The sequence below is a fragment of the Pseudorca crassidens genome, chromosome 5 (genome assembly GCF_039906515.1).
Source record: "Pseudorca crassidens isolate mPseCra1 chromosome 5, mPseCra1.hap1, whole genome shotgun sequence".
Lineage (NCBI taxonomy): Eukaryota > Metazoa > Chordata > Mammalia > Artiodactyla > Delphinidae > Pseudorca > Pseudorca crassidens.
The window spans coordinates 78786127-78809161 of NC_090300.1; the positions used below are offsets into that span (position 1 = coordinate 78786127).

At 40.1% G+C, this 23035-nt stretch overlaps 1 protein-coding gene across 2 annotated transcripts in view; it reads left to right on the forward strand.

Moving 5' to 3' along the window:
• The window catches only part of OSBPL11 (oxysterol binding protein like 11), a 103647-nt gene extending 81740 nt beyond the window's left edge, over positions 1-21907 (forward strand). For both annotated transcript variants that reach the window (XM_067738628.1, XM_067738627.1), the window contains exons 12-13: positions 15504-15657; positions 20208-21907. In XM_067738628.1, the coding sequence (XP_067594729.1) occupies positions 15504-15657; positions 20208-20273 (220 nt within the window). In that variant the 3' untranslated portion in view covers positions 20274-21907. The remainder of the gene's footprint in view (positions 1-15503; positions 15658-20207) is intronic.
• The last annotated feature ends 1128 nt before the right edge of the window (positions 21908-23035 follow it).

Genomic DNA, 23035 nt, shown 5'->3' on the forward strand with positions numbered 1-23035 from the left:
AGGTTATTTATTTGAGATTTTTCTTGTTTTTTGAGGAAGTCCTCTATTACTGTGAACTTCCCTCTAAGAACTGCTTTTGCTGCGTCCCATAGATTTTGTATGGTTGTGTTTTTATTGTCATTTGTCTCAAGGTGTTTTTTAATTTCCTCTCTGATTTCATCATTGACCCAGTGGTTTCTTTTTTCTTTTTCTTTTTTATTGGAGTAAAATTGCTTTACAATGTTGTGTTAGTTTCTGCTGTACAATGAAGTGAATCAGCTATATGTACTACCTATATCCCCTCCCTCTTGGACCTCCGTCCCCGTCTTCCTCCACATCTAGGTCATCACAGAGCACTGAGCTGGGCTCCCTGTGCTTTACAGCAGGTTCCCACTAGCTATCTATTTTGCACATGGTAGTGTATTTATGTCAAACCTAATCTCCCAGTTTGTCCTACCCTCCCCTTCCCCCACTGTGTCCACATGTCCATTCTCTACATCTCTGTCTCTATTCCTGCCCTAAAAATAGGTTCATCTGTACCATTTTTCTAGATTCCACATATATGTGTTAATATACAACATTCGTTTTTCTTTCTGGCTTACTTCACTCTCTATGACAGACTCTTTGTCCATCCACATCTCTACAAATGACCCAATTTCACTCCTCTTTATGGCTGAGTAATACTCTACTGTATATATGTAGCACATCTTCTTTATCCATTCATCTACTGTTGGACATTTAGGTTGTTTCCATGTCCTGGTTATTGTAAATAGTGCTGCAGTGAACATTGGGGTACATGTGTCCCTTTGAATTATGGTTTTCTTAGGGTATATGCCCAGTAGTGGGATTGCTGGGTCATATGGTAGTTCTATTTGTAGTTTTTTAAGGAACGTCCATACTGTTCTCCATAATGGCTGTATCAATTTATATTCCCTCCAACAGTGCAGAATGGTTCACTTTCCTCCACACCCTCTCCAGCATTTATTGTTTGTAGATTTTTTTTAAAGAAATTTATTTATTTATTTTTGGCTGCGTTTGGTCTTCGTTGCTGCATGCAGGCTTTCTCTAGTTGCAGTGAGCAAGGGCTACTCTTTGTTGCAGTGTGCAGGCTTCTCATTGCAGTGGCTTCTCTTGTTGCGGAGCATGGGCTCTAGGTGCGCGGGCTTCAGTAGTTGTGACATGTGCGCTCAGTAGTTTTGGCTCGTGGGCTCTAGAGCTCAGGCGTGGTAGTTGTGGTGCACAGACTTGACTGCTCCACAGCATGTGGGATATTCCCGGACCAGGGATCAAACCCATGTCCCCTGCATTGGCAAGCAGATTTTTAACCACTGCTCCACCAGGGAAGTCCTGTTTGTAGATTTTTTTCTTGATGGGCATTCTGACCAGTGTGAGGTGATACCTCGTTGTAGTTTTGATTTACAGTTCTCTAATAATTAGTGATGCTGAGCGTCTTTTCATGTGCTTCTTAGCCATCTGTATTTCTTCTTTGGTGAAATGTCTATTTAGGTCTTCTGCCCATTTTTTAATTGGGTTGTTTGTTGTTTTGATATTGTGCTCCATGAGCTGTTTGTATATTTTGGAGATTAATCCTTTGTCCATTGCTTTATTTGCAAATATTTTCTCCCACTCTGAGGGCTGTCTTTTCATCTTGTTTATGGTTTCCTTTGCTCTGCAAAAGCTTTTAAGTTTAATTAGATCCCATTTGTTTATTTTTGGTTTTATTTTCATTAAGAGGTGGGTCAAAAAAGATCTTGCTGTGGTTTATGTCAACGAGTATTTTTCCTGTTTTCCTCTAAGAGTTTTATAGTGTCCAGTCTTACATTTAGGTCTTTAGTCCATTTGGAGTTTATTTTTGTGTGTGGTGTTAAGTGGTGTTCTAATTTCATTCTTTTACATGTAGCTGCCCAGCTTGTCCAGCACCACTTTTTTTTTTTTTTGGCTGCGTTGGGGCTTCATTTATGTGCACGGGCTTTATCTAGTTGTGGCAAGCAGGGCCTACTCTTCATTGCAGTGCACAGGCTTCTCATTGCGGTGGCTTGTCTTGTTGTGGAGCACGGGCTCTAGGCGCACGGGTTTCAGTAGGTGCAGCACACAGGCCCAGTACTTGTGGCTCGTGGGCTCTAGAGCGCAGGCTCAGTAGTTGTGGCTCACGGGCTTAGTTGCTCCATGACATGTGGGATCTTCCCGGACCAAGGCTCGAACCCATGTCCCCTGCATTGGCAGGCAGATTCTTAACCACTGTGCCACCAGGGAAGTCCCCCAACATCACTTATTGAAGAGGCTGTCTTTTCTCCATTGTATGTTCTTGCCTCATTTGTCATAAATTAGGTGACCATATGTGCATGGGTTTATCTCTGGACTTTCTATCCTGTACCATTGATCTATATTTCTGTTTTTGTGCCAATATCATATTGTCTTGATTACTGTAGCTTTGTAATATAGTTTGAAGTCAGGTAGCCTGATTCCTCCAGCTCCGTTTTTCTTTCTCAAAATTGCTTTGGCTATTTGGGGTCTTTTGTGTTTCCATACGAATTGTAAAGTTTTTTGTTCTAGTTCTGTGAAAAATGCCATTGGTAGTTTGATAGGGATTGCACTGAATCTGTAGATTGCTTTGGGTAGTATAGTCATTTTCACAATATTGATTCTTCCAGTCCAAGGACATGGTATATCTCTCCATCTGTTTATGTCACCTTTGATTTCTTTCATCAGTGTTTTATAGTTTCCTAAGTACAAGTCTTTTGCCTCCATAGGTAGATTTATTCCTAGGTATTTTATTCTTTTTGTTGCAGTGGTAAATGGGATTGTTTCCTTAATTTCTCTTTCTGATTTTTCATTGTTAGTGTATAGGAATGCCAGAGATTTCTGTGCATTAATTTTGCATCCTGCAACCTTACCAAGTTCATTGATTAGTTCTAGTAGTTTTCTGGTGGCATCTTTAGGATTTTCTATGCATAGTATCATGTCATCTGCAAACAGTGACAGTTTTACTTCTTCTTTTCCAATTTGTATTCCTTTTATTTCTTTTTCTTCTCTGAGTGCCGTGGTTAGGTCTTCCAAAACTATGTTGAATAAGAGTTGTGAGAGTGAACATCCTTGTCCTGTTCCTGATCTTAGTGGAAATGATTTTGGTTTTTCACCATTGAGTATGATGTTTGCTGTGCGTTTGTCATATATGGCCCTTATTATGTTGAGGTAGGTCCCCTCTATGCCCATTTTCTGGAGAGTTTTTATCGTAACTTGGTGTTGAATTGTGTGAAAAGCTTTTTCTGCATCTATTGAGGTGATCATATGGTTTTTATTCCTTAATTTGTTAATATGGTGTATCACATTGATTTGTGTATACTGAAGAATCCTTGCATTCCTGGGATAAATCCCACTTAATCATGGTGTATGATCCTTTTAATGTGTTGTTGGATTCTGTTTGCTAGTATTTTGTTGAGAATTTTTGCATCTATGTTCTTCAGTGATATTGGTCTGTAATTTTCTTTTTTTGTAATATCTTTGTCTGGTTTTGCTATGAGGGTGATGGTGGCTTCATAGAATGAATTTGGGAGTGTTCCTCCTTCAAATTTTTGGAAGAGTTTGAGAAGGATTGCTGTTAGCTCTTCTCTAAATGTTTGATAGAATTCGCCTGTGAAGCCATTTGGTCCTGGACTTTTGTTTGTTGGAAGATTTTTAATACAGTTTCAATTTCATTACTTGTGATTGGCCTGTTTATATTTCTAATTCTTCCTGGTTCAGTCTTAGAAAATTGTACCTTTCTTAGAATTTGTCCATTTCTTCGTGGTTGTCCATTTTATTGGCATATAGTTGTTTGTAGTAGTCTCTTATAATCCTTTGTATTTCTGTGGTGTCTGTTGTGATTTCTCCTTTTTCATTTCTAATTCTATCAATTTGCATCCACTCTCTTTTTTTCTTGATGAGTCTAGCTAAAGGTTTATCAATTTTGTTTATCTTCTCAAAGAACCAACTTTTAGTTGTATTGATCTTTGCTATTGTTTTCTTCATTTCTATTTCATTTATTTCTACTCTGATCTTTATGATATCATTCCTTCTACTGACTTTGGGTTTTCTTTGTCCTTCTTTCTCCAGTTGCTTTAGGTGTAAGTTTAGATTGTTTATTTGAGATTTTTCTTGCTTCTTGAGATGAGATTGAATTGCTATAAACTTCCCTCTTAGAACTGCTTTTGCTGTGTTTCATAGGTTTTGGGTCATCCTGTTTTTGTTGTCATTTGTTTCTATGTATTTTTTAATTTCTTCTTTGATTTCTTCAGTGATCTCTTGGTTATGTAGTAGTACACTGTTTAGCCTCCATGTATTTGTGTTTTTTACAGTTTTTTTTCCTGTAATTCATTTCCAGTCTCATAGCATTGTGGTCAGAAAAGATGCTTGGAATGATTTCAATTTTCTTAAATTTTCCAAGGCTTGAGTTATGACCCATGATGTGATCTAGCCTGGAGAATGTTCTGTGTGCACTTGAGAAGAAAGTGTATTCTGCCACTTTTGGGTGGAGTGTCCTATATATATACATTAAATCTATCTGGTCTATTATGTCATTTAAAGCTTGTGTTTCCTTATTTATTTTCTGTTTGGATGCTCTGTCCATTGGTGTAAGTGGGGTGTTAAAGTCACCTACTCTTATTGTGTTACTGTTGATTTCCACTTTTATGGTTGTTAGCATTTGCCTTATGTATTGAGGTGCTCCTTTGTTGGGTGCATAAATATTATTTATAATATAAATATTTATTATTATAATTATATAATCTTCTTCTTGGATTGATCCCTTGATCATTATGTAGTGTCCTTCCTTATCTCTTGTAGCTGTCTTTATTTTCAAGTCTATTTTATCTGATATGAGTATCGCTATTCTCCCTTTATTTTGATTTCCATTTGCATGGAATATCTTTTTCTATTCCTTCGCTTTCAGTCTGTATGTGTCCCTAGGTCTGAAGTGTCTTTATTGTAGACAGCATGTATATGGGTCTTGTTTTTATATCCGTTTAGCCAGTCTGTGTCTTGGTTTGAGCACTTAATCTTTTTACATTCAAGGTTATAATTGACATGTATGTTCCTATTGTCATTTTCTAATTGTTTTGGGTTTGCTTTTATGGGTCTTTTTCTTCTCTTGTGTTTCCTGCCTAGAGAATTTCCTTTAACATTTGTTGTAAAGCTGGTTTGGTGGTGCTGAATTCTCTTAGCTTTTGCTTGTCTGAAAAGCTTTTGATTTCTCTTTTGAATCTGAATGAGATCCTTGCTGGGTAGAGTAATCTTGCTTTTATGGCTTTCTCTTTCATCAGTTTTTAGTTTTATTTATTTGTTTGTTTGTCTATGGCTGAGTTGGGTCTTTGTTGCTCTGCGCAGGCTTTCTCTAGTTGCAGTGAGTAGGGGCTACTCTTCATTGTGGTGTGCAGGCTTCTCATTGTGGTGCCTTCTCTTGTTGTGGAGCATGGTCTCTAAGTGTGCAGGCTTCAGTAGTTGTGGCTTGCAGGCTCTAGAGCACAAGCTTAGTAGTTGTGGCGCATGGGCTTAGTTGCACCACGGCATGTAGGATCTTCCTGGACCAGAGCTCGATCCTGTGTCCCTTGTATTGGCAGGCGGATTCTTAACCACTGTGCCACCAGGGAAGCCCCTCTTTCATCACTTTAATTATATCCTGCCCCTCCCTTCTGGCCTGCAGAGTTTCTGCTGAAAAATCAGCTGATAACCTCATGGGGTTCCTTTGTATGTTATTTTTTGCTTTTCCCTTGCTGCTTTTAATATTTTTTCTTTGAATTTAATTTTTGTTAGTTTGATTAATATGTGATTTGGTGTGTTTCTCCTAGGGTTTATCCTGTATGGGACTCTCTGTGCTTCCTGAACTTGGGTGACTATTTCCTTTGCCATGTTAGGGAAGTTTTCCACTATAATCTCTTCAAATATTTTCTCAGACCCTTTCTTTTTCTTTTCTTCTTCTGGGACCCCTATATTTCGAATGTTGGTGCGTTCAGTGTTGTCCCAGAGGTCTCTGAGAGTGTCTTCAATTCTTTTCATTCTTTTTTCTTTTTTTCTGCTCCTCGGCAGTTATTTCCACCCTTCTGTCTTCCAGCTCACTTATTCATTCTTCTGCCTCAGTTATTCTGTTATTGTCTTCTTCTAGTGTATTTTTCATTTCAGTTATTGTGTTGTTCATTTCTGTTTGTTTGTTCTTTAGTTCTTCTAGATCTCTGTTAAACATTTATTGTATTTTCTCAGTCTGTGCCTCCATTCTATTTCCGAGATTCTGGATCATCTTTACTATCATTACTCTGAATTCTTTTTCAGGTAGGTTGCCTATTTCCTCTTCATTTATTTGGTCTTGTAGGTTTTTACCTTGCTCCTTCATCTGTGACATATTTTTTTTGTTGTCTCTTTTCTTTTTTTGTTGTTGTTTTTGATGGGTGGGATTGTGTTCCTGTCTTAATGGTTGTTTGGTCTGAGGCTTCCAGCACTGGAGTTTGTATGCTGTTGGGTACAGCTGTGTCTTGGTGTTGAGATGAGGACCTCTGGGGGACCTCACTCCGATGCATATTCCCTGGGGTCTGAGGTTCTTTGTTATTCCAGTGGTTTGGACTCGGAGCTCCCACCACAGGAGCTCTGTCCCAACCCCCGGCTCATGAACCAAGATCCTGCAAGCCATGTGGGGTGCCAAAAAAAAGGAAAAAGAAAAAAAACAGAAAAGAAAAAATGGAGCAGAACAATAACAAAGAGTAAAAAATAAAATTAGATTAGAAAACTAACAGATGTTAGAAAGAATAAAAAAATAAAAATATAGATGAAACAATGAACTGAACGTAAAAAAGAACCACAATAGTAAAAAAAAAAAAAGAGGAGAAAAAGAAGAAAAAAAAAGCCTAAGAAGGCCTTGGCTCAGGCGGGTGGGGCTTAGGCAGGGGTGGGGTTTAGGTGGTAGGTGGGGCCTGTGCTTAGGAAAAGACCCTGAGGGGATAGGGGTGGGGCTTAGGCATGCCTCTGGCTTTGGAGGGCAGAGGACCAGGTCTAGGATCCCAGCAGGCTCACTGGGCCTGAGTGGGTGGGGGAAATGCTAGGCGTGTTTCCCCTGATCCTCCAATCCAGGTGGCCCCCTTCTCATTGGCATCTCTTCTTCTTCTCCCCCCTCCCTCCCTCCTATATCCCTGCGACCCACACAGCCAGAGGGGACCCTGGAAGGCAGGGGACCAGACCCGAAAGCCCAACAGGCTTCCCAGGGCCAATTGGGCAGGGAAACTCCCATGGCCCCTCCCCTAATCCCCTGGCGTCAGATGGTCCCCCACATCTGCCTCTCCTCTTCCCCCCTCCTCCCTCTCTCCTACGCCCCTAGGACCCCTGCAGCCAGAAGGGGCCTTGGAGGGCAGAGGACCAGGCCTGGGAGCCCAGCAGGCTTCCCAGGGCCAGAGTGGGTGGGGGAAACACCCTCTGCGCCTCCCCTGATCCTCCGGTCTTGGAGGGCCCCTCCCACCCACCTCTCCTCTTCTCCCCCACCTCTCTCCTGCACCCCTAGGACCAACACGGCCCGGAAGGGGCCTGGGAGGGCCGAGGACCCTGCCTGGGAGCCCTGCAGGCTTCCCAGGTCCTGATTGGGCAGCATGCTAGGCATGCTCCCTGCCCCGATCCTCCGAGCCCCCAAGTGTCCTTGCAGGAGTAGGAACCCCTCAGGTGCCCGGTGCTGTCTAGCCTCCACTTTTCCTCCCCCCTTACTCCTCCCCTCATCCTACCTGGTCACTCGGGTTCCTCCCGTGTCCTTGGGTGTCGAGGTCCCCCACCAGCATCTGCCAGGCACCCTAGTTGTGGGGAGATGCAAACTCTGCATCCTCCCCTGCCACCATCTTTGACTCTGCCCTGACTTACTGGTTTCTTAGTAGCATGTTATTTAATCTCCATGTAACCTCTTGTTTTTTCTCATTTCTCTTTCTGTGGTTGATTTCTAGTTTCATGATGTTGTGGTGAGAAAACATGCTTGAAATTATTTATTTATTTGCTTGTAAATTTATTTATTTATTGGCTGCGTTGGATCTTCGTTGCTGCACGTGGGCTTTCTCTAGTTATGGCAAGCCGGGGCTACTCTTTGTTGCAGTGTGCAGGCTTCTCTTGTTGCACAGCACAGGCTCTAGGTGCATGGGCTTCAGTAGTTCTGGCCCGTGGGCTCAGTAGTTGTGGCTCTTGGGTTCTAGAGCACACGCTCAGTAGTTGTGGCACACAGGCTTAGTTGCTCTGCGGCATGTGGGATCTTCCCGGACCAGGGCTCGAACCCGTGTCCTCTGCATTCGTAGGCAGATTCTTAACCACTGTGCCACAAGCGAAGTCCTTCAAATAATTTCTTTACTCAAATTTGTTGAGGTTTGTTTTGTTTCCTAGTATGTGGTCAATCCTAGAGAATGTTCCATGTGCACTTGAAAAGAATGTGTATTCTGGTTTTTTTTGGATGAAAATATCAATTAAGTCTAACCGTTCTATTGTATCATTTAGGATCTCTGTTACGTTATTAATTTTCTGTCTGGAAGATCTGTCCACTGATGTGAATGAGGTGTTAAAGTCTCCTACTATTATTTTATTCCCATCAGTTTCTCCCTTTATTTCTGTTAATATTTGTTTTTTGTATTTAGGTGCTCCTATGTCACGTGCATATATGTTAACAAGTTTAATATCCTCTTCTTGTATTGATCATTTTACCATTATATAGTGTCCTTTTTGTTTTTTTATGGCCTTTGTTTTAAAGTCTTCTTTTTTAAAAATAAATTTACTTATTTATTTATTTATTTTTGGTTGCATTGGGTCTTCGTTGCTGTGTGTGGGCTTTATCTAGTTGTGGTGAGCGGGGGCTACTCTTCGTTGTGGTGTGCAGGCTTCTCATTGTGGTGGCTTCTCTTGCTGTGGAGCACGGGCTCTAGGCAATGGGCTTCAGTAGTTGTGGCCCATGGGCTCAGTAGTTGTGGCTCGCAGGCTGTAGAGTGTAGGCTCAGTAGTTGTTGTTCACGGGCTTAGTTGCTCCGCGGCATGTGGGATCTTCCTGGACCAGGGCTTGAACCCATGTTCCCTGCATTGGCAGGCGGATCCTTAACCACTGCTCCACCAGGGAAGTCCGAGTCTTTTTTGTCTGAGTATTGCTCTCCCCGCTTTCTTGTCATTTCCATTTACATGAATTATTTTTTCCATCCCCTCACTTTCAATCTATGTGTGTCCTTTGCCCTAAAGGGGGTCTCTTGTAGGCAGCATATTATAGGCTCTTATTTTTTTATCCAATCTGCCACTCTGTCTTTTTTTTTCCCCACTCTGTCCTTTTTTTTTTTTTTTTTTTCCTGCACTGTGCAGCCTGTGGGATATTAGTTCCCTAACCAGGGATTGAACCCGCACGCTCTGCAGTGGGAGTGCGGAGTCTTAACCACTGGATCGACAGCAAAATCCCCATTGTGTCTTTTAATTGGAGCATTTAGTCCATTAACATTCAAGATAATTATTGATAGATATGTGTTTATTGCCATTTTGAACCTTGTGTTCCAGTTGATGTTGTATTTCTTCTTTGTTCCTTTTTATTTTTGTGGTTTGGTGGTTTTCTTTTGTATTATGCTTGTGTTCTCTTCTTTTTGGCTTTTGTGAATATATTGTATGTTTTTGATTTGTGGTTACCCTGGTTTTGAAGTATGTTAGCCTATTACTATATCTGCTTGCTTTAGACTGGTAGTCATATAGGCCCAAACACAGTCTTTAAAAAAAAAAAGTCTGCATTTTCTTACTCTTCTCTCCCATATATTATGATTTTGATGTCCTCTTTTACATCTTCATGTTTATCCTTTTGCTGTTCATTGTAGTTGTCATCGCTTTCCAAAAAAAATTTTTTTTAATCTGTGTACTGGCTTATTTAAGTGATTTACTTTCCAATTGTGCTTTTCTCTTTACTGTAGATTCTTGCTGCTTTTCTATTTGGAGACGATCTTTCAATAGTTATTTTAGGATAGGTTTAATATTACTGTATTCTTTTTGTTTTTGATTGTCTAAGAAATTCTTTATCTCTCCTTCTATTCTAAATGATAATCTTTCTGGGTAGAGTATCCTAGGTTGCACCTTTTTCCCTTTCAAGACTTTGAATATATCTTGCTACTGTCTTCTGGCGCGCAGTGTTTCTGTAAAGAAATCAGCTGATAACCTTATAGAGGTTCCCTTGTTAATTTAACTGTTTGTTTTTCTCTTGCTGCCTTTAGAATCCTCTCTTTAAATTTTCCCATTTTAATTATAATATGTCTTGGTGTAGGTCTGATTGGGTTCATCTTGTTTGGGACCCTCTGTGCTTCCTGTACCTCGACAACTGTTTCCTTCTTTAGATTAGGGAAGTTTTCAGCCATAATTTCTTTTTTTTTTTTTTTTGCTGTACGCAGGCCTCTCACTGTTGTGGCCTCTCCCGTTGCGGAGCACAGTCTCCGGATGTGCAGGCTTAGCGGCCATGGCTCACGGGCCCAGCTGCTCCGCAGCATGTGGGATCTTCCCAGATCAGGGCACGAACTCACGTCCCCTGCATCGGCAGGCGGACTCTCAACCACTGCGCCAACAGGGAAGTCCCATAATTTCTTCAAGTACATTTTTGATCCCCTTTTCTCTTTCTTCTCCTTCTGGGATCCTTATTATGCGTAGATTGGCATGCTTTATATTATCCTATAGGTCTCGTATATTGCTTTCATTTTTTTTTTAATTTGTCTTTCTGTCTGCTATCCTGATTGGGTGATTTCCATTATTCTACCCTCCAGATCACTTATTCGTTCTTCTGAGTTATCCAGTTTGCTATTTATTGCCTTTAAGCTCAACTTTTGTCTTGGCAAATGAGTTTTCTAATTTTTTTTTGAGTTTTCTAATTTTAATTGGTACCTCTTTAATAGTTTCTAGTTGCTTTTTACAGTAATCTGCACTTCTATCTATAGCCTTTCTTAATTCCTTCAGTATTTTCATTATCTCCTTTTTGAATTCAGAATCGGGTATACTGGAGATGTCGGTCATCTTTAGGGGAATTCCCTTGATCTTTTAATTGAGAGCGGTTCCTCTGCTTCTTCATTTTACTTGTATTTCTCTGACTGTGAGTTTAGGAGAAACACTTAATCAACTGTGGTCTTGAAGGGCTGTTTTTATGTGGGAGTGTCCTGGTGTAGCCTCTGTGAGTCTAATATTTTGGGGATAAGGGCTGTCTTTAGTATGTATGACTGCCACGTCTTTCCTCAGTGTGTGTTGGCTGTTTCCCATTGATAGGGTGTGTGATTGTTGTGGTGATCAGAGCCTGCAATGGATGTTGAGCAGGGTCTCCTCTTTGTCACAGCCCTGTTGGGGGCAGAGCCTGCTCCCCAGTTGTTGGAGTAGACACCCCCAGATCTGTTTCTGATCTGTGGTATGAGGTAGGAAGGACTAGAGCGCTTCCTCTGGGAGAGGAGCCACGGAGTATTCCTCCGTTGGAGCTGTCCCCTAGGAAGTGAGCTCTGTGGTGTTGCCTGTCACCCATTGTGCAGGCTCACAGAGTACACTGTTTCTGGCACTGCCCTCAAGCCCTGCCTCAACCATGGGAATTCAGGCAGTCGGCCATCCAGGCCAGTCGGTCCCTCAGGCTCTGTGCTCACAAAGCCACTAGCACAGACCCATTGGTGCAGAACTGCTGAAGTCAGGCACCAGCACTGCCATAGTCGCACACCTAGACCCACCGTGGGAGCTACTGAGTCAGCCCAGATCCCTGGCCCCACCCCTGGTGTGTACCTGCAGAGCCTGCAACTGCTATCACCAGACCTACCCTGGCCATGGGTGCACCAGTAATCTTCTCAGATGTCCCACAGGCACTGAGTTTACAAAGCCACCCATAGCACGTAAATCTGCAGATCGCACAGCTGCTGGGGCGCTCAGATCTCAGCCCTGCTTCTAAAGTCATGCAGTCCCTGGGGATTGGCTCGGATTTCAGCCCCACCTCCTTGTGTGGTTATGTGCTCCCAGGACTCATAGAGGCAGATCCATCCTGCTGTGAGCACACTGAGAATGAGGCTGCTATGACAGGCCCCATCCCTTCCTTTGCACGCATATGTTAACAATGGGGCTTCAGTGGCAGACCCAGGCTCTTTCCTCTGCACACCCCTGGTTGTGGCTTGGGCCTCACTCCTGCCCCTTCACGCTGTCTCCGTGTAGCCATCCGCAATCCGCTCCCCCGGTCTGTCCTCTGAAGCCTGAGTTTCAGCACCCAGCCCCTGCACACACCAGCAGCCATGTGTCTTGGGCTAGGGAGTCCATGGAGTTGGCCAGGACCTTCTGTGCAGGTCTCTCTCTATTCTGCATGCCACAAGCTGGCTACTGCCCTCTCCTTCAAGCCTCTGAAACACTCTTTCCATCCCGGCTGATCTCCCTGCCAGTGAAGAAGTTTCCCAGGGTGAGGGAACATTTCCTCTTTCACAACTCCCTCCCAGGGGCACAGGTCTTGTCCTGATTCCTTTTTTTTTTTTTTTTCCTTTCATCCTGCCCAGTTACTTAGTGATCTTTTTTTTTTTTAATTTTTTAATTTAATTTTATTTTTTTATACAGCAGTTTCTTATTAGTCATCAGTTTTATACACATCAGTGTATACATGTCAATCCCAACTACTTAGTGATCTTTTTTGCAGCTTTGGTTGTATGAGATCTCTGCCAGCATTCAGCAGGTATTTTGTGAGAAATTTTCCACATATAGGTGTATTTTTGATGTCTTTGTTGGGGGAGGTGACCTCCATGTCCTTCTATTCTGCCGTCTTGATCTGGCCTCTACCTTTTGAACTTTTTGATATGTGTTTTCTGATTTCCCTTGTGGGTTTTTCTTCTCTCTCTTTTTTTTTTTTTTGGACTTGAACTTATTTAGTAATGTGTTGTTTAATTTCCAAATATTTGGAGCTTTTCCAGATATCTTCTCAGTATTCATTTCTAATTTAATTTCATTTTGGTAAAAGAATGTGCTTTGTGTGGTTTTAATCCTTTAAATTTATTGAGATCTGTTTTATAGCACTGAATGCATTCTATCTTGGTAAATGTTTTGTGTGCACTTGACAGGAATGTGTATTCTGTTGATGTTAGGTGAGAGTATTCTGTAAATGTCAATTAGATCAAGTGGATTAATCATATTTTTCTAGTCCTCTGTATCTTTACTGATTTTCTGTGCACTCTATCAGTTGAGAAGAGGTATTGAGATCAGTTACTGAAATTACCAATTTTAATGGAATATTTCTCTTTATAGTTCGATAAGTTTTTGTGCCATGTTATTTGGACCTCTGTTGTTTGGGCCATACACATTTAAGATTATATGTCCTTTTCTCAGGAATGGTAACACAGTTGTTGGAAACATCCTCAAGCTTCCTGGCAAATAGGAACCACACTCTGTTTCTCCAGAATGCTGACCCTGAAAAGATTGCACATCCTCTTGCTGCATTGCCCCCAGCCCTTGGCCATTATGAGATGATCCTCCATCCGTGGTCATAGTTCTTGCTTTGAATTCTACTTTAATATTAAAATTGCCACTTAAAAATATTATTGAGATATATTTTACATATCATAAAATTCACCTGTTTTAAAATCACAATTCAGTGATTTTGGTAGCTTTCCTTAGTGGTACAGTTTTTACCATTAATTAGTTTTAGAATCCTTTGATCTTCCCATAAGATCCTTCATGCCCATTGATAGTTAATCCCTGTTCCTGCCCCCAGTCCCAGGGAACCTACTTTCTGTCTCTATAATTTTACTTTGGACATTTCAGATAAATGGAATCATACAGTATGTGATCTCTTATGCCTAGCTTTTTTCACTTAGCACGTTTTTGAGGTTCATTCGTGGTACAACATGTATCAATATTTCATTCCTTTTTATTACTGAATAGTACTCCATTATGTGATACTACATTTTGTCTATCCCTTCACCAACTGATGGACATTTGCAGTATTGGACTATGATGATTAATACTGCAGTGAACATTCTTGTGCAGATCTTTGTGTGGACATGTTTTCACTTCCCTTGGGTAAATACCTACGAATGGAATTCCTGGTTTGTGTGGTAGTTTTATGTCTAACTTTTCAAGAAACTGCCAAACTATTTTCAAAACTGGCTGCACCATTTTACATTCCTGCCAGAAACCTATGAAGGTTCCAGTTCTCTTCATCTTCATCAACATTTGTTATTGCCTGTCTTATTTAGTATGCCCATTCTAGCTGGTGTGAAATAGTATCTCATTGTGATTTTAATTTGCATTTCCCTAATGGCTAGTGATGTTGAGCATGTTTTTATGTTCTAATTAGCCATTTGTATATCTTCTTTGTTAAAATGTTTGCTTATAAATTTCACCCATTTTTTAAATTGAATTGTTTGTTGTCTTATTGTGTTATAGGAGTTCTTTGTAAATTCTGGACACAGATCCTTTATTGGGTATGTGTTTCGTAAATATTGTCTCCTGGTCTCTTGCTCATCTTTTCATTTTCTTAATGGTGTTTATTTCAGTGATCAGTTTTTATTTGATGAGGTGAGATTATCAGTGTTTTTTTATCTTCTAAGTTTTATTGTGAGGTGAGAGCCTAAAGTCACCTTTTTGCACGTGGATATCCAGCTGTCCCAGCACCATTTGTTGAACAGACTATACTTCCCCCAAAGAATTGTCTTGGCAGATTTCTTTGGCTTGGAGTTTGTTGAGCTCCCCCCACCCTGCCCCCGTGCTGTGCCTGCAAGCTCTCTAACTCATCAGTTGGAGCACTCATAGTACCCCCTCATTTGTTTGCCTGCTCTCAGGAGTCACTGTCCTGTGCTGCCTTTTGTTTGACATCTGAAAACCATTGTTTCATTATATTTTGTCTGGTTCTATAGTTGATTAAAAGCAGGAGGGTAAATCTGGTGCCCATTATTTAATCACGTCCAGAAGCACAAGTGGTCTCTTCTATTTCAGCTTTTTAAAAATTTATTTCTCGGGCTTCCCTGGTGGCGCAGTGGTTGGGAATCTGCCTGCCAATGCAGGGGACACGGGTTTGAGCCCTGGTCTGGGAAGATCCCACATGCCGCGGAACCACTAAGCCCATGAGCCACAACTACTGAGCCTGTGCGTCTGGAGCCTGTGCTCCGCAACGGGAGAGGCCACGACAGTGAGAGCCCCGCTCACTGCGATGAAGAGTGGCCCCTGCTCGCCACAACTGGAGAAAGCCCTCGCACAGAAACGAAGACCCAGCACAGCCAAAAATAAATAAATAAATTTATTTTAAAAAAATTTATTTCTCCTTTTGCGTATTGTTTCCTAAGTTTCTTAAAAATAAAAATCTTGGTTATATAACTTGGGAAAATATAAATTATTTTTAATTTAAAAAGAAGTAGAAGCAGCAGCATCTTGGACATTAACATCAGCAACATAGTGTCAGCATTCTTGTAACTCATAGGCATGAAATTCTAGATCTGATTCAGGAAATGTAATTTATTAAGATTACTGTTAATTTTGAGGGTATCAGTTCTATTTAATTATCTTTTTTGAAGAATGTAAAATGTGTGGTTTTCGGATTTCAGGCGATTGTGGAGAAATGTGACAGACTCTCTGAGGGAATCTGATATTGATAAGGCCACAGAGCATAAACGTACCCTGGAAGAACGCCAGAGGACTGAAGAAAGGCATCGTACTGAAACAGGCACACCTTGGAAAACCAAATATTTTATTAAAGAGGTACATGTCCTACATGTCTTCAGACTAAAACTCATTATCTACTTAGTGAGAACTTTAGCTTAGTAGGCTTTCTTGAATTATCACTTATATAGCTTTATTTCTAAAAATAGTCCAGCTTAACCATGAGCTTTTTCATGAGCTTTTCACAGTTTGTCAAAGTAGAATAGTTTACCAGCAGTTCAGATGAAATAGATTTGGGGATTTAGATTGGCCACAAAATACCGACATTAATCTTTAATCTCAATAACAGAATATGCAATTGACAATTTGTTGTTTTTGTACCACAGTGAAACTCTTTGTTCACTTCCAGAGACCACATTTTAAGGATGCATGAAAAACTTAAATGGCTACACAGAGGATAGTGAGAAGTGACTAGAATCTTTGCATTGTTTAAGGAAAAAAGAGTGATGTGGGGGGTACTTAGGCTGGAAAACAGATAATTGGAGCCATTCATTATAACTTTCTTCAAATATAGGTTAGGCTTATCACATAGAAGTTTCTTATCAGCTCCAATAGCAGACTTGAGCTAGGCCCAGACTACCAGGAAGCATTTTGAGCTTAACATAAGAAGGAATGTATAACAATAAAAAGTATCCAATAATCGGGCTTCCCTGGTGGCGCAGTGGTTGAGAGTCCGCCGGCCGATGCAGGGGACACGGGTTCGTGCCCCGGTCCGGGAAGATCCCACATGCCACGGAGCGGCTAGGCCCGTGAGCCATGGCCGCTGAGCCTGCGCGTCCAGAGCCTGTGCTCTGCAACGGAAGAGGCCACAACAGAGGCCTGCGTACTGTAAATAAATAAATAAATAAATAAATAATCCAATAATGACAAGTGTACATTTATAGTAATGTGTTCCCCATCGCTAGACTCATGTAAGAGACCATGGCTTATGTAGAAGCATTTAATTCACTAGTTTTGCAGGTAAGACAAAATGATTCCTAAAGTCTTTTCTAAATTTAAAGGTTTTGTTTTATTTTGTTTATTAATTTCTGGTAGAATTCAGAGTAAGGTGAATAATGGACCAGAGCTGATGCCAAGAAAAGTTTTCTTGTCCATAGCCAAGTCTAAGGAAACTCATTGAATTTTAATATTGGTCTGTCAGGAAGAATCTAGAAAAACAGTTTGTGAATTTTGCATAGTTATTACTCTTAAAAGCCCACAGTTTATTGTAGTAGTTTCATTGCTTTAATTTTTCTCATCTTTGGGTATGAAATATAAATGCCAACTGTTTTCTTTCTTCCTTCCTTCCCTCCCTCCCTCCCTCCCTCCTTTCTTTCTTTCTTTCTTTCTTTCTTTTTGGCTGCATTGGGTCTTCATTGCTGCATGCGGGCTTTCTCTAGTTGTAGTGAGTGGGGGCTACTCTTTGTTGTGGTGCATGGGCTTCTTATTGCGATGGCTTCTCTTGTTGTGGAGCATGGGCTCTAGGCGCACGGGCTTCAGTAGTTGTGGCTCACGGGCTCTGGAGCACAGGCTCAGTAGTTGTGGTGCACGGGCTTAGTTGCTCCGCGGCATGTGGGATCTTCCCGGACCACGGCTTAAACACGTGTCGCCTGCATTGGCAGGTGGATTCTTAACCACTGCACCACCAGGGAAGTCCCCCAAATGTTTAAATGGATAGGAATTCAAGGAAAAATACTTTACATCTCTTCATTTTTATATGAAAAGATAAACCTTTGTAACTACTATGCAAAATTATAGTCTTGTAACCTTAGGTTTTTTTCATTTCAAGCTCACTAAGATAGTATACCAGAAGCAGATTCTAACGAGGAGAATTTTTCTAAGGGAAGCCTTCTATAAATCATTAAAAATGAACTCTAGGGGCTGAGAGCAAGAAGCTGTAATGGGTAAAAGATGCAACCGATTTTAAAAGATAGGCCTCCTGGTTCTTGCAATTAACATGACATGTAAACATGCTACTTCTCATGTATTTGACAGATATTATTAAGAACATACCACTTAATCCCTTTATTATACTTTGTGATGTTGGATAGACAGATGTAGAAAGTGATAGCAAGATAGAGCAGTTGTCTAATAAAGTAGTGAATTCCTTTCTGCCTAGATAGTCTTCACTAACTGCCTGATGAAACAGTAGATTGGAGATGCTGGCTCAGGTTTGGGCCTCTTTAGTTGGTAAGATGTAAGATGGCTTTCTAAATGGTGTGCCATGACACAGTGGTACAACAATAGATGGGTTTGTGTCACATGCTGATTGTCTAAGCCCATGGGGCTGTCGCGTCACATCCTGTATGTGACAGGACCATGGACTGTGCTGTAAGAAGCACTACAGAGTAGAGGTGAGGCTGACGAGGATGGTAGTTAGCTGACACTGGTACCACGAAGTTCATAACAACTTTGGCGCTATTGCCATCAGGTATGGCTCTTTGCTAAGAAGAATCATATGTTATTGAAAAGTCAATTTTGTCTCCCCTGTGGTCCTAAACACAGTGCTGGGCACTTAGTAGATATTTCATACATACTGTTATGAGTGACAAGAGCTTTTCCACTTGTTTGGTACTTTCATTATTGCTGTCAAACCAACAGACCAGTTTGGAGTTGGCTTTAGTTAGATGGAGGAGTAGAGTCACTTGATATAAAAAGAGGAGGTAGAGTAACCTGAGAAAGTATAGATGAACTTAAAGTGTTTCTAGTATCATTTGATAATACCTACCTTCTTTTCCTGACCATTTCTCATTGACGTTTAATTTATTAGATCTTCCATTTCCTCCCTTTTGCGATTATCCATCAGGATAATTGGTCCATCAGGATCTATTGGTCATATCCTCTTGAGTGGATGTTTAAAATTGCTTCAGATGTGTATAAATGCAAGCAGGAAGGCTCTTGCAGAATAGTGGACCACATTGGAGTCAGATGTGCTAAGCCTGAACCTCAGTCATTCCTTGGATAGTTTATGTACCACTTCTAACTTCGGTTGCCTCATCTGTAAAATGTAGGTAATTATATAGAAGGTGCACTGAAAAGAACTCTGCCCCTTCCTGGGTGAAGTTGGACAACTCATTTCACTTCTCGGAGCCTCAGTTTCTTCATCTGTGAAGTGAGATGGTCAGGTGGCACGTCTTAACTTCTAAACCTAGCATTCTGTAATGTGGTTAGGAGACATCTTGTGTGTTTTGTGATAATTATCAACCAGGTGATTTAATTTAAACAACATAATGGTTTCTGTTGTTAAAGAGAAATTATTCTGACACTTATTAAAAATGAAAAGGAAGACTTTGTTCAAGAATATTGCAGTAGAGGAAAAAGATTGAATTCAACTCTGAATGTGTTGATAAGTGGGAATTTATAGCCAATGGGCAGGATGAGAGAGTAGATGGAAGATTACTAAGAGGAACTTGGTCAGATGTCAAGGATGGTGGGTCGGGGGAGGCACATGATTAGATCAAAAGTGTGAGGAGAAGAGTTTCATTGGATATCAAAGATGAGAGAATTCTTGATAAACTAGTTCATCAGGATTTTTTTTTGCTAAAACTGAGTTTAGCAGGCCTAGGATGAGGCTTAGTCAAGAAGAGAGACAGAGGAGTCTAACTTTTAAAGTTTGGTCAAGGAGAGAGTCCTCGTCACTATGACCCACATAATTGCTGGGTGTAAGCCATTTTTGGAGTAAGGTAGGGTAAATATATATTTTTAAATATTTATTTGAAGTTTTTTTTTTTTGATGTGGACCATTTTTAAAGTCTTTATTGAATTTGTTACAATATTGCTTCTGTTTTATGTTTTGGTTTTTTGGCCATGAAGCATGTGGGATCTTAGCTCCCTGACCAGGGATTGAACCCACACCCCCTACATTGGAAGGTGAAGTCTTAACCACTGGACCACCAGGGAAGTCCCTAAAAAAATTTTTTTAATGCAAATAAATTGAGGGCGATATAGGGGTTACAGACAGAGGTTCAAATCTGACTTCCTTCACCTAGTCACATAAACACCGAACTACAGTCTTAGCTACTGTGACCTCAGCTCTGCCAAGATCTCACCCCAGTATGCTGCTTCATGCATTTGCTGCAGCACTTTTTTCCTCACTTGGTCTTCTCCTGTCTTTCTTTCACTCTTTGACTGACTTTATCTCCTTTTGGTATCCTTCTATTCACAGGAACCAGGGAAAACTAATAGGGTAGAGTCAGAAAAGAACTAGGAAACAATACTCAGATCCTAGAGATGCCAGCTGAGATGCAGAGAACAGTTCGTACCTTGGTGACCATTTCCTATGCTCCACCTGCTGCCTGTCACTCCATCAGTGGGGCTCAATCTGCAGCATCTTGGCAAAATTGGCAGAATTGCTACAAATGACTTCTGCAAAGTAAAATATTCGTGGAGCACAAACTAGGTCTTCCCAGACCAGAACTTCTCACCTAATCCTAGCTAAACCACACATATTTTTTGGTGTCTTAAGCACCGAGGCTTTTTCTTCACAAACTCTTGTTTTTAAATGTGAGAACAGAATTCCATTTCAATGAAGGCATTGCATCTAGTTTTGGTTACTGATTCTGAAAATAATAAAGGAATGGTTCTGTAATTTATTTTTCTACTTGTTTCAGGGAGATGCCTGGGTTTATCACAAACCGCTTTGGAAAATAATTCCAACAGTACAACCCGCAGAGTGACACACACTATCTAAGACTCGACCAAATGAACTTCTCTATTTACCCTAAACTCTCTCAGAATGGAGTCATTGCACTGAGTGACCTGCTTCCTGATTGCACAGACTGAAACTAACTACACACGAATGTACCAATTAGGACACCATAGAACTGCAGCAAGACCAAAGTGTTGAAGAAGCACGATGGACCTCTCACCAAGCCGTTCATGTGATGTGAGCAATATCATCTGAAGCCCTTTCACCTGAATTATTAGATGATTAATCTTTTATCCAGTTCCTTCTCCAAAAGCTAAGTTTGAATCCCCTCTTTTTGCATGGGGGCAGCAGATAAACACAACAGTGAGAACTCAGTGATTTTGATTTCTTTGTAGTGAAAATTGAAGTCTCTTTCAGAGTTTGTGCTTTGCTTTCTGTCAGTAACTGAAGTATTCACTACTCTTACAACAAATCAAGAGGAGGAAGAAGATGACCCAGAAGTGGCTTCAGCCATTGTGCCTGAAATCAGTGTTAAAAAAAAAGTCAACCAGGTTGTCATAACAAGGCATTCTGTTCCTTCAAAGAGACTGTGTGCCTGTGTCTGAGGAACTTATCCATTATCCACCTCTGTTAGAACTCTCTTTTAAAAAGTATATTTATAAATTGATTAGAATTATAACCATGGAGAATTTTTTCTTCTGAGCATTTTAATATACTTGAAAACAACATTGACTTGAAAAATTTCAGAGCATTTTTCAATACCTAGTTTTATTAAATATTATACTTGAGAGACAGTTTTTTAAAATGTGGTCATGTCAGTATGATGAGATTTTGGCCCTTCTCAAGAACTGAGGCATTAAAGAACAAGCAAATATTAAAAAATAAGACTTACTGTTTTCCTTACCTTTTTTTCACTTGTAGGTTAATATTCAATATTACGTGCTATCCCTCTGGATAAGTATGCTTTATCTTACCTCTGTTCACTCAAAATTTAAAACAACTATTCATATTTGTCAGTAATTCAGAAGTTATATATGTGACTAAGTGCATGTATGGTATGTTTTGTTTTTTCAAGGAAACGCAAATGCTGAAGAAACAGTATGAAATAAAAAGGTGTCAGGAAAAAAGATATCAGGAAGTTATATTCAGGTACAGTCTTTTTTTTAAATAAGTATTTTATTGAGGTTGAAGAATTGCTGGCAATTAAAAGAATAGTGCTAATTATGGCTTTCGTCATTCATTCAAGTATTTATTTAGCACCTACTTATGGTGCTCAACACTTGTTACTTCAAGCTACCTTAATTTTCCAAGAGTGGTGCCTTACTCTGTTTCTTCTGATGTGGTCTTCCAATCGGTGTGTGTAACATATACCTGTTATTCATCAGCCATTGTAAGTGGCTGTATCTGTTGCATCATCATAAGAAGCTTAAGCTTTGTGCTCTGATAAACTGTGTTTTATTGAAGGGGGCTAATAGGATGAAAACAGCAAAATAATAATTTTTTTCAACAAATTGTAAATTATAAGAAGATAATTGGTTAATGTACAACCATTTTAATGATTCCCCTGTTCATTTTTGCTGTGAAATGCACTGAAAAATCTCAAAATGAGTTATAGTTCATGTGTTGGGAAGATTAAGAAATAATAAAACTAGAGAACAATGATGCCTTTGTCTGTTTTGTGAATGGAGAGAAATAGAAAGTTTATATTTAGCGGAGTTATTGCCCTGTTCATTCGAGAAGGACATTGATTTTAAATCCTTACCTTCAGGAATCTCTTAGGGAAATAAGGGAGTAAATTTAATAACAATTTTTTAAAATTAAAATGTTATAATTTTACGACTTTTAAATAAACTGGAAATAGAGCAAGAATATAAAATGAAACTAGAGGTTTTTGTTTTGTTCTTTGAACCGTTTGAATGCCCATTTATTTCTTTGAATTTTTGAACCATTTTAAGAATTACTGAAATATGATTTTTTTTAATTCTTATTAAAAGTACATTTCTGAGTAATTGAAATCTCCCCCCCTTGACAGGAGTGAAATAATACCACTTTAGGGTAACTGTTTTACCTTGTCCTCTTCTTGACATCTGCTGCAGCTTATTCACTTAACAAAAGGTACAGGCCTTTTCTGGTTTTTGTTTTTGTTTTTGTTTCGTTTTGTTTTTTAATCTACACCTTGTTAATATTTGGCCAGGGAAACAAGTCTTTGTAGCAATTGTATCTCTCTCTTTTGGGCCAAAGTTTTAAATGTACACTTTCCTTCTGGCTATTAGGAATTGTATGTTAAGAAGTCCAAGACTAGAAGTGAAAAGGAGAGAAAATTCTGCCCTTTAGATTGTGTTTTGGGAAAGGTATGGGATCTACATATTGATTCACTGAATTCTGCAAGTTGTAACCAACATCACCTCTAATACCTACTTGTCGCCAAAAATAAGAAGAAGAAGAAGAAAAGTATTGAGTCCCTTCACTCCACAACAGCCCTGTGAAATTGGAAAGTCACGGATGGCTGTTCAAACTTTACAGATGAAGAAATTATTGCTCAGAAAGTTTAGCGCTCACTTCAAGTCACTTAGCTAGACCTTCATTCATTCAACAGATATCTGCTGAGTATTCCTTTGGGGCTGGGTGGTGCATTGGACTCTGATGTGGCAAATACTCTCCCTATCCTCAGAGACTTGGATGAGGGAAGAAGCTAAAACTTAATTCCTGAGAATGGGATGTTGACACAGGCAAGGCTATTGGTCTTTCCAAATCCCAGAAAAGCATCAGTGTACCTAGGTAATGTGGAAG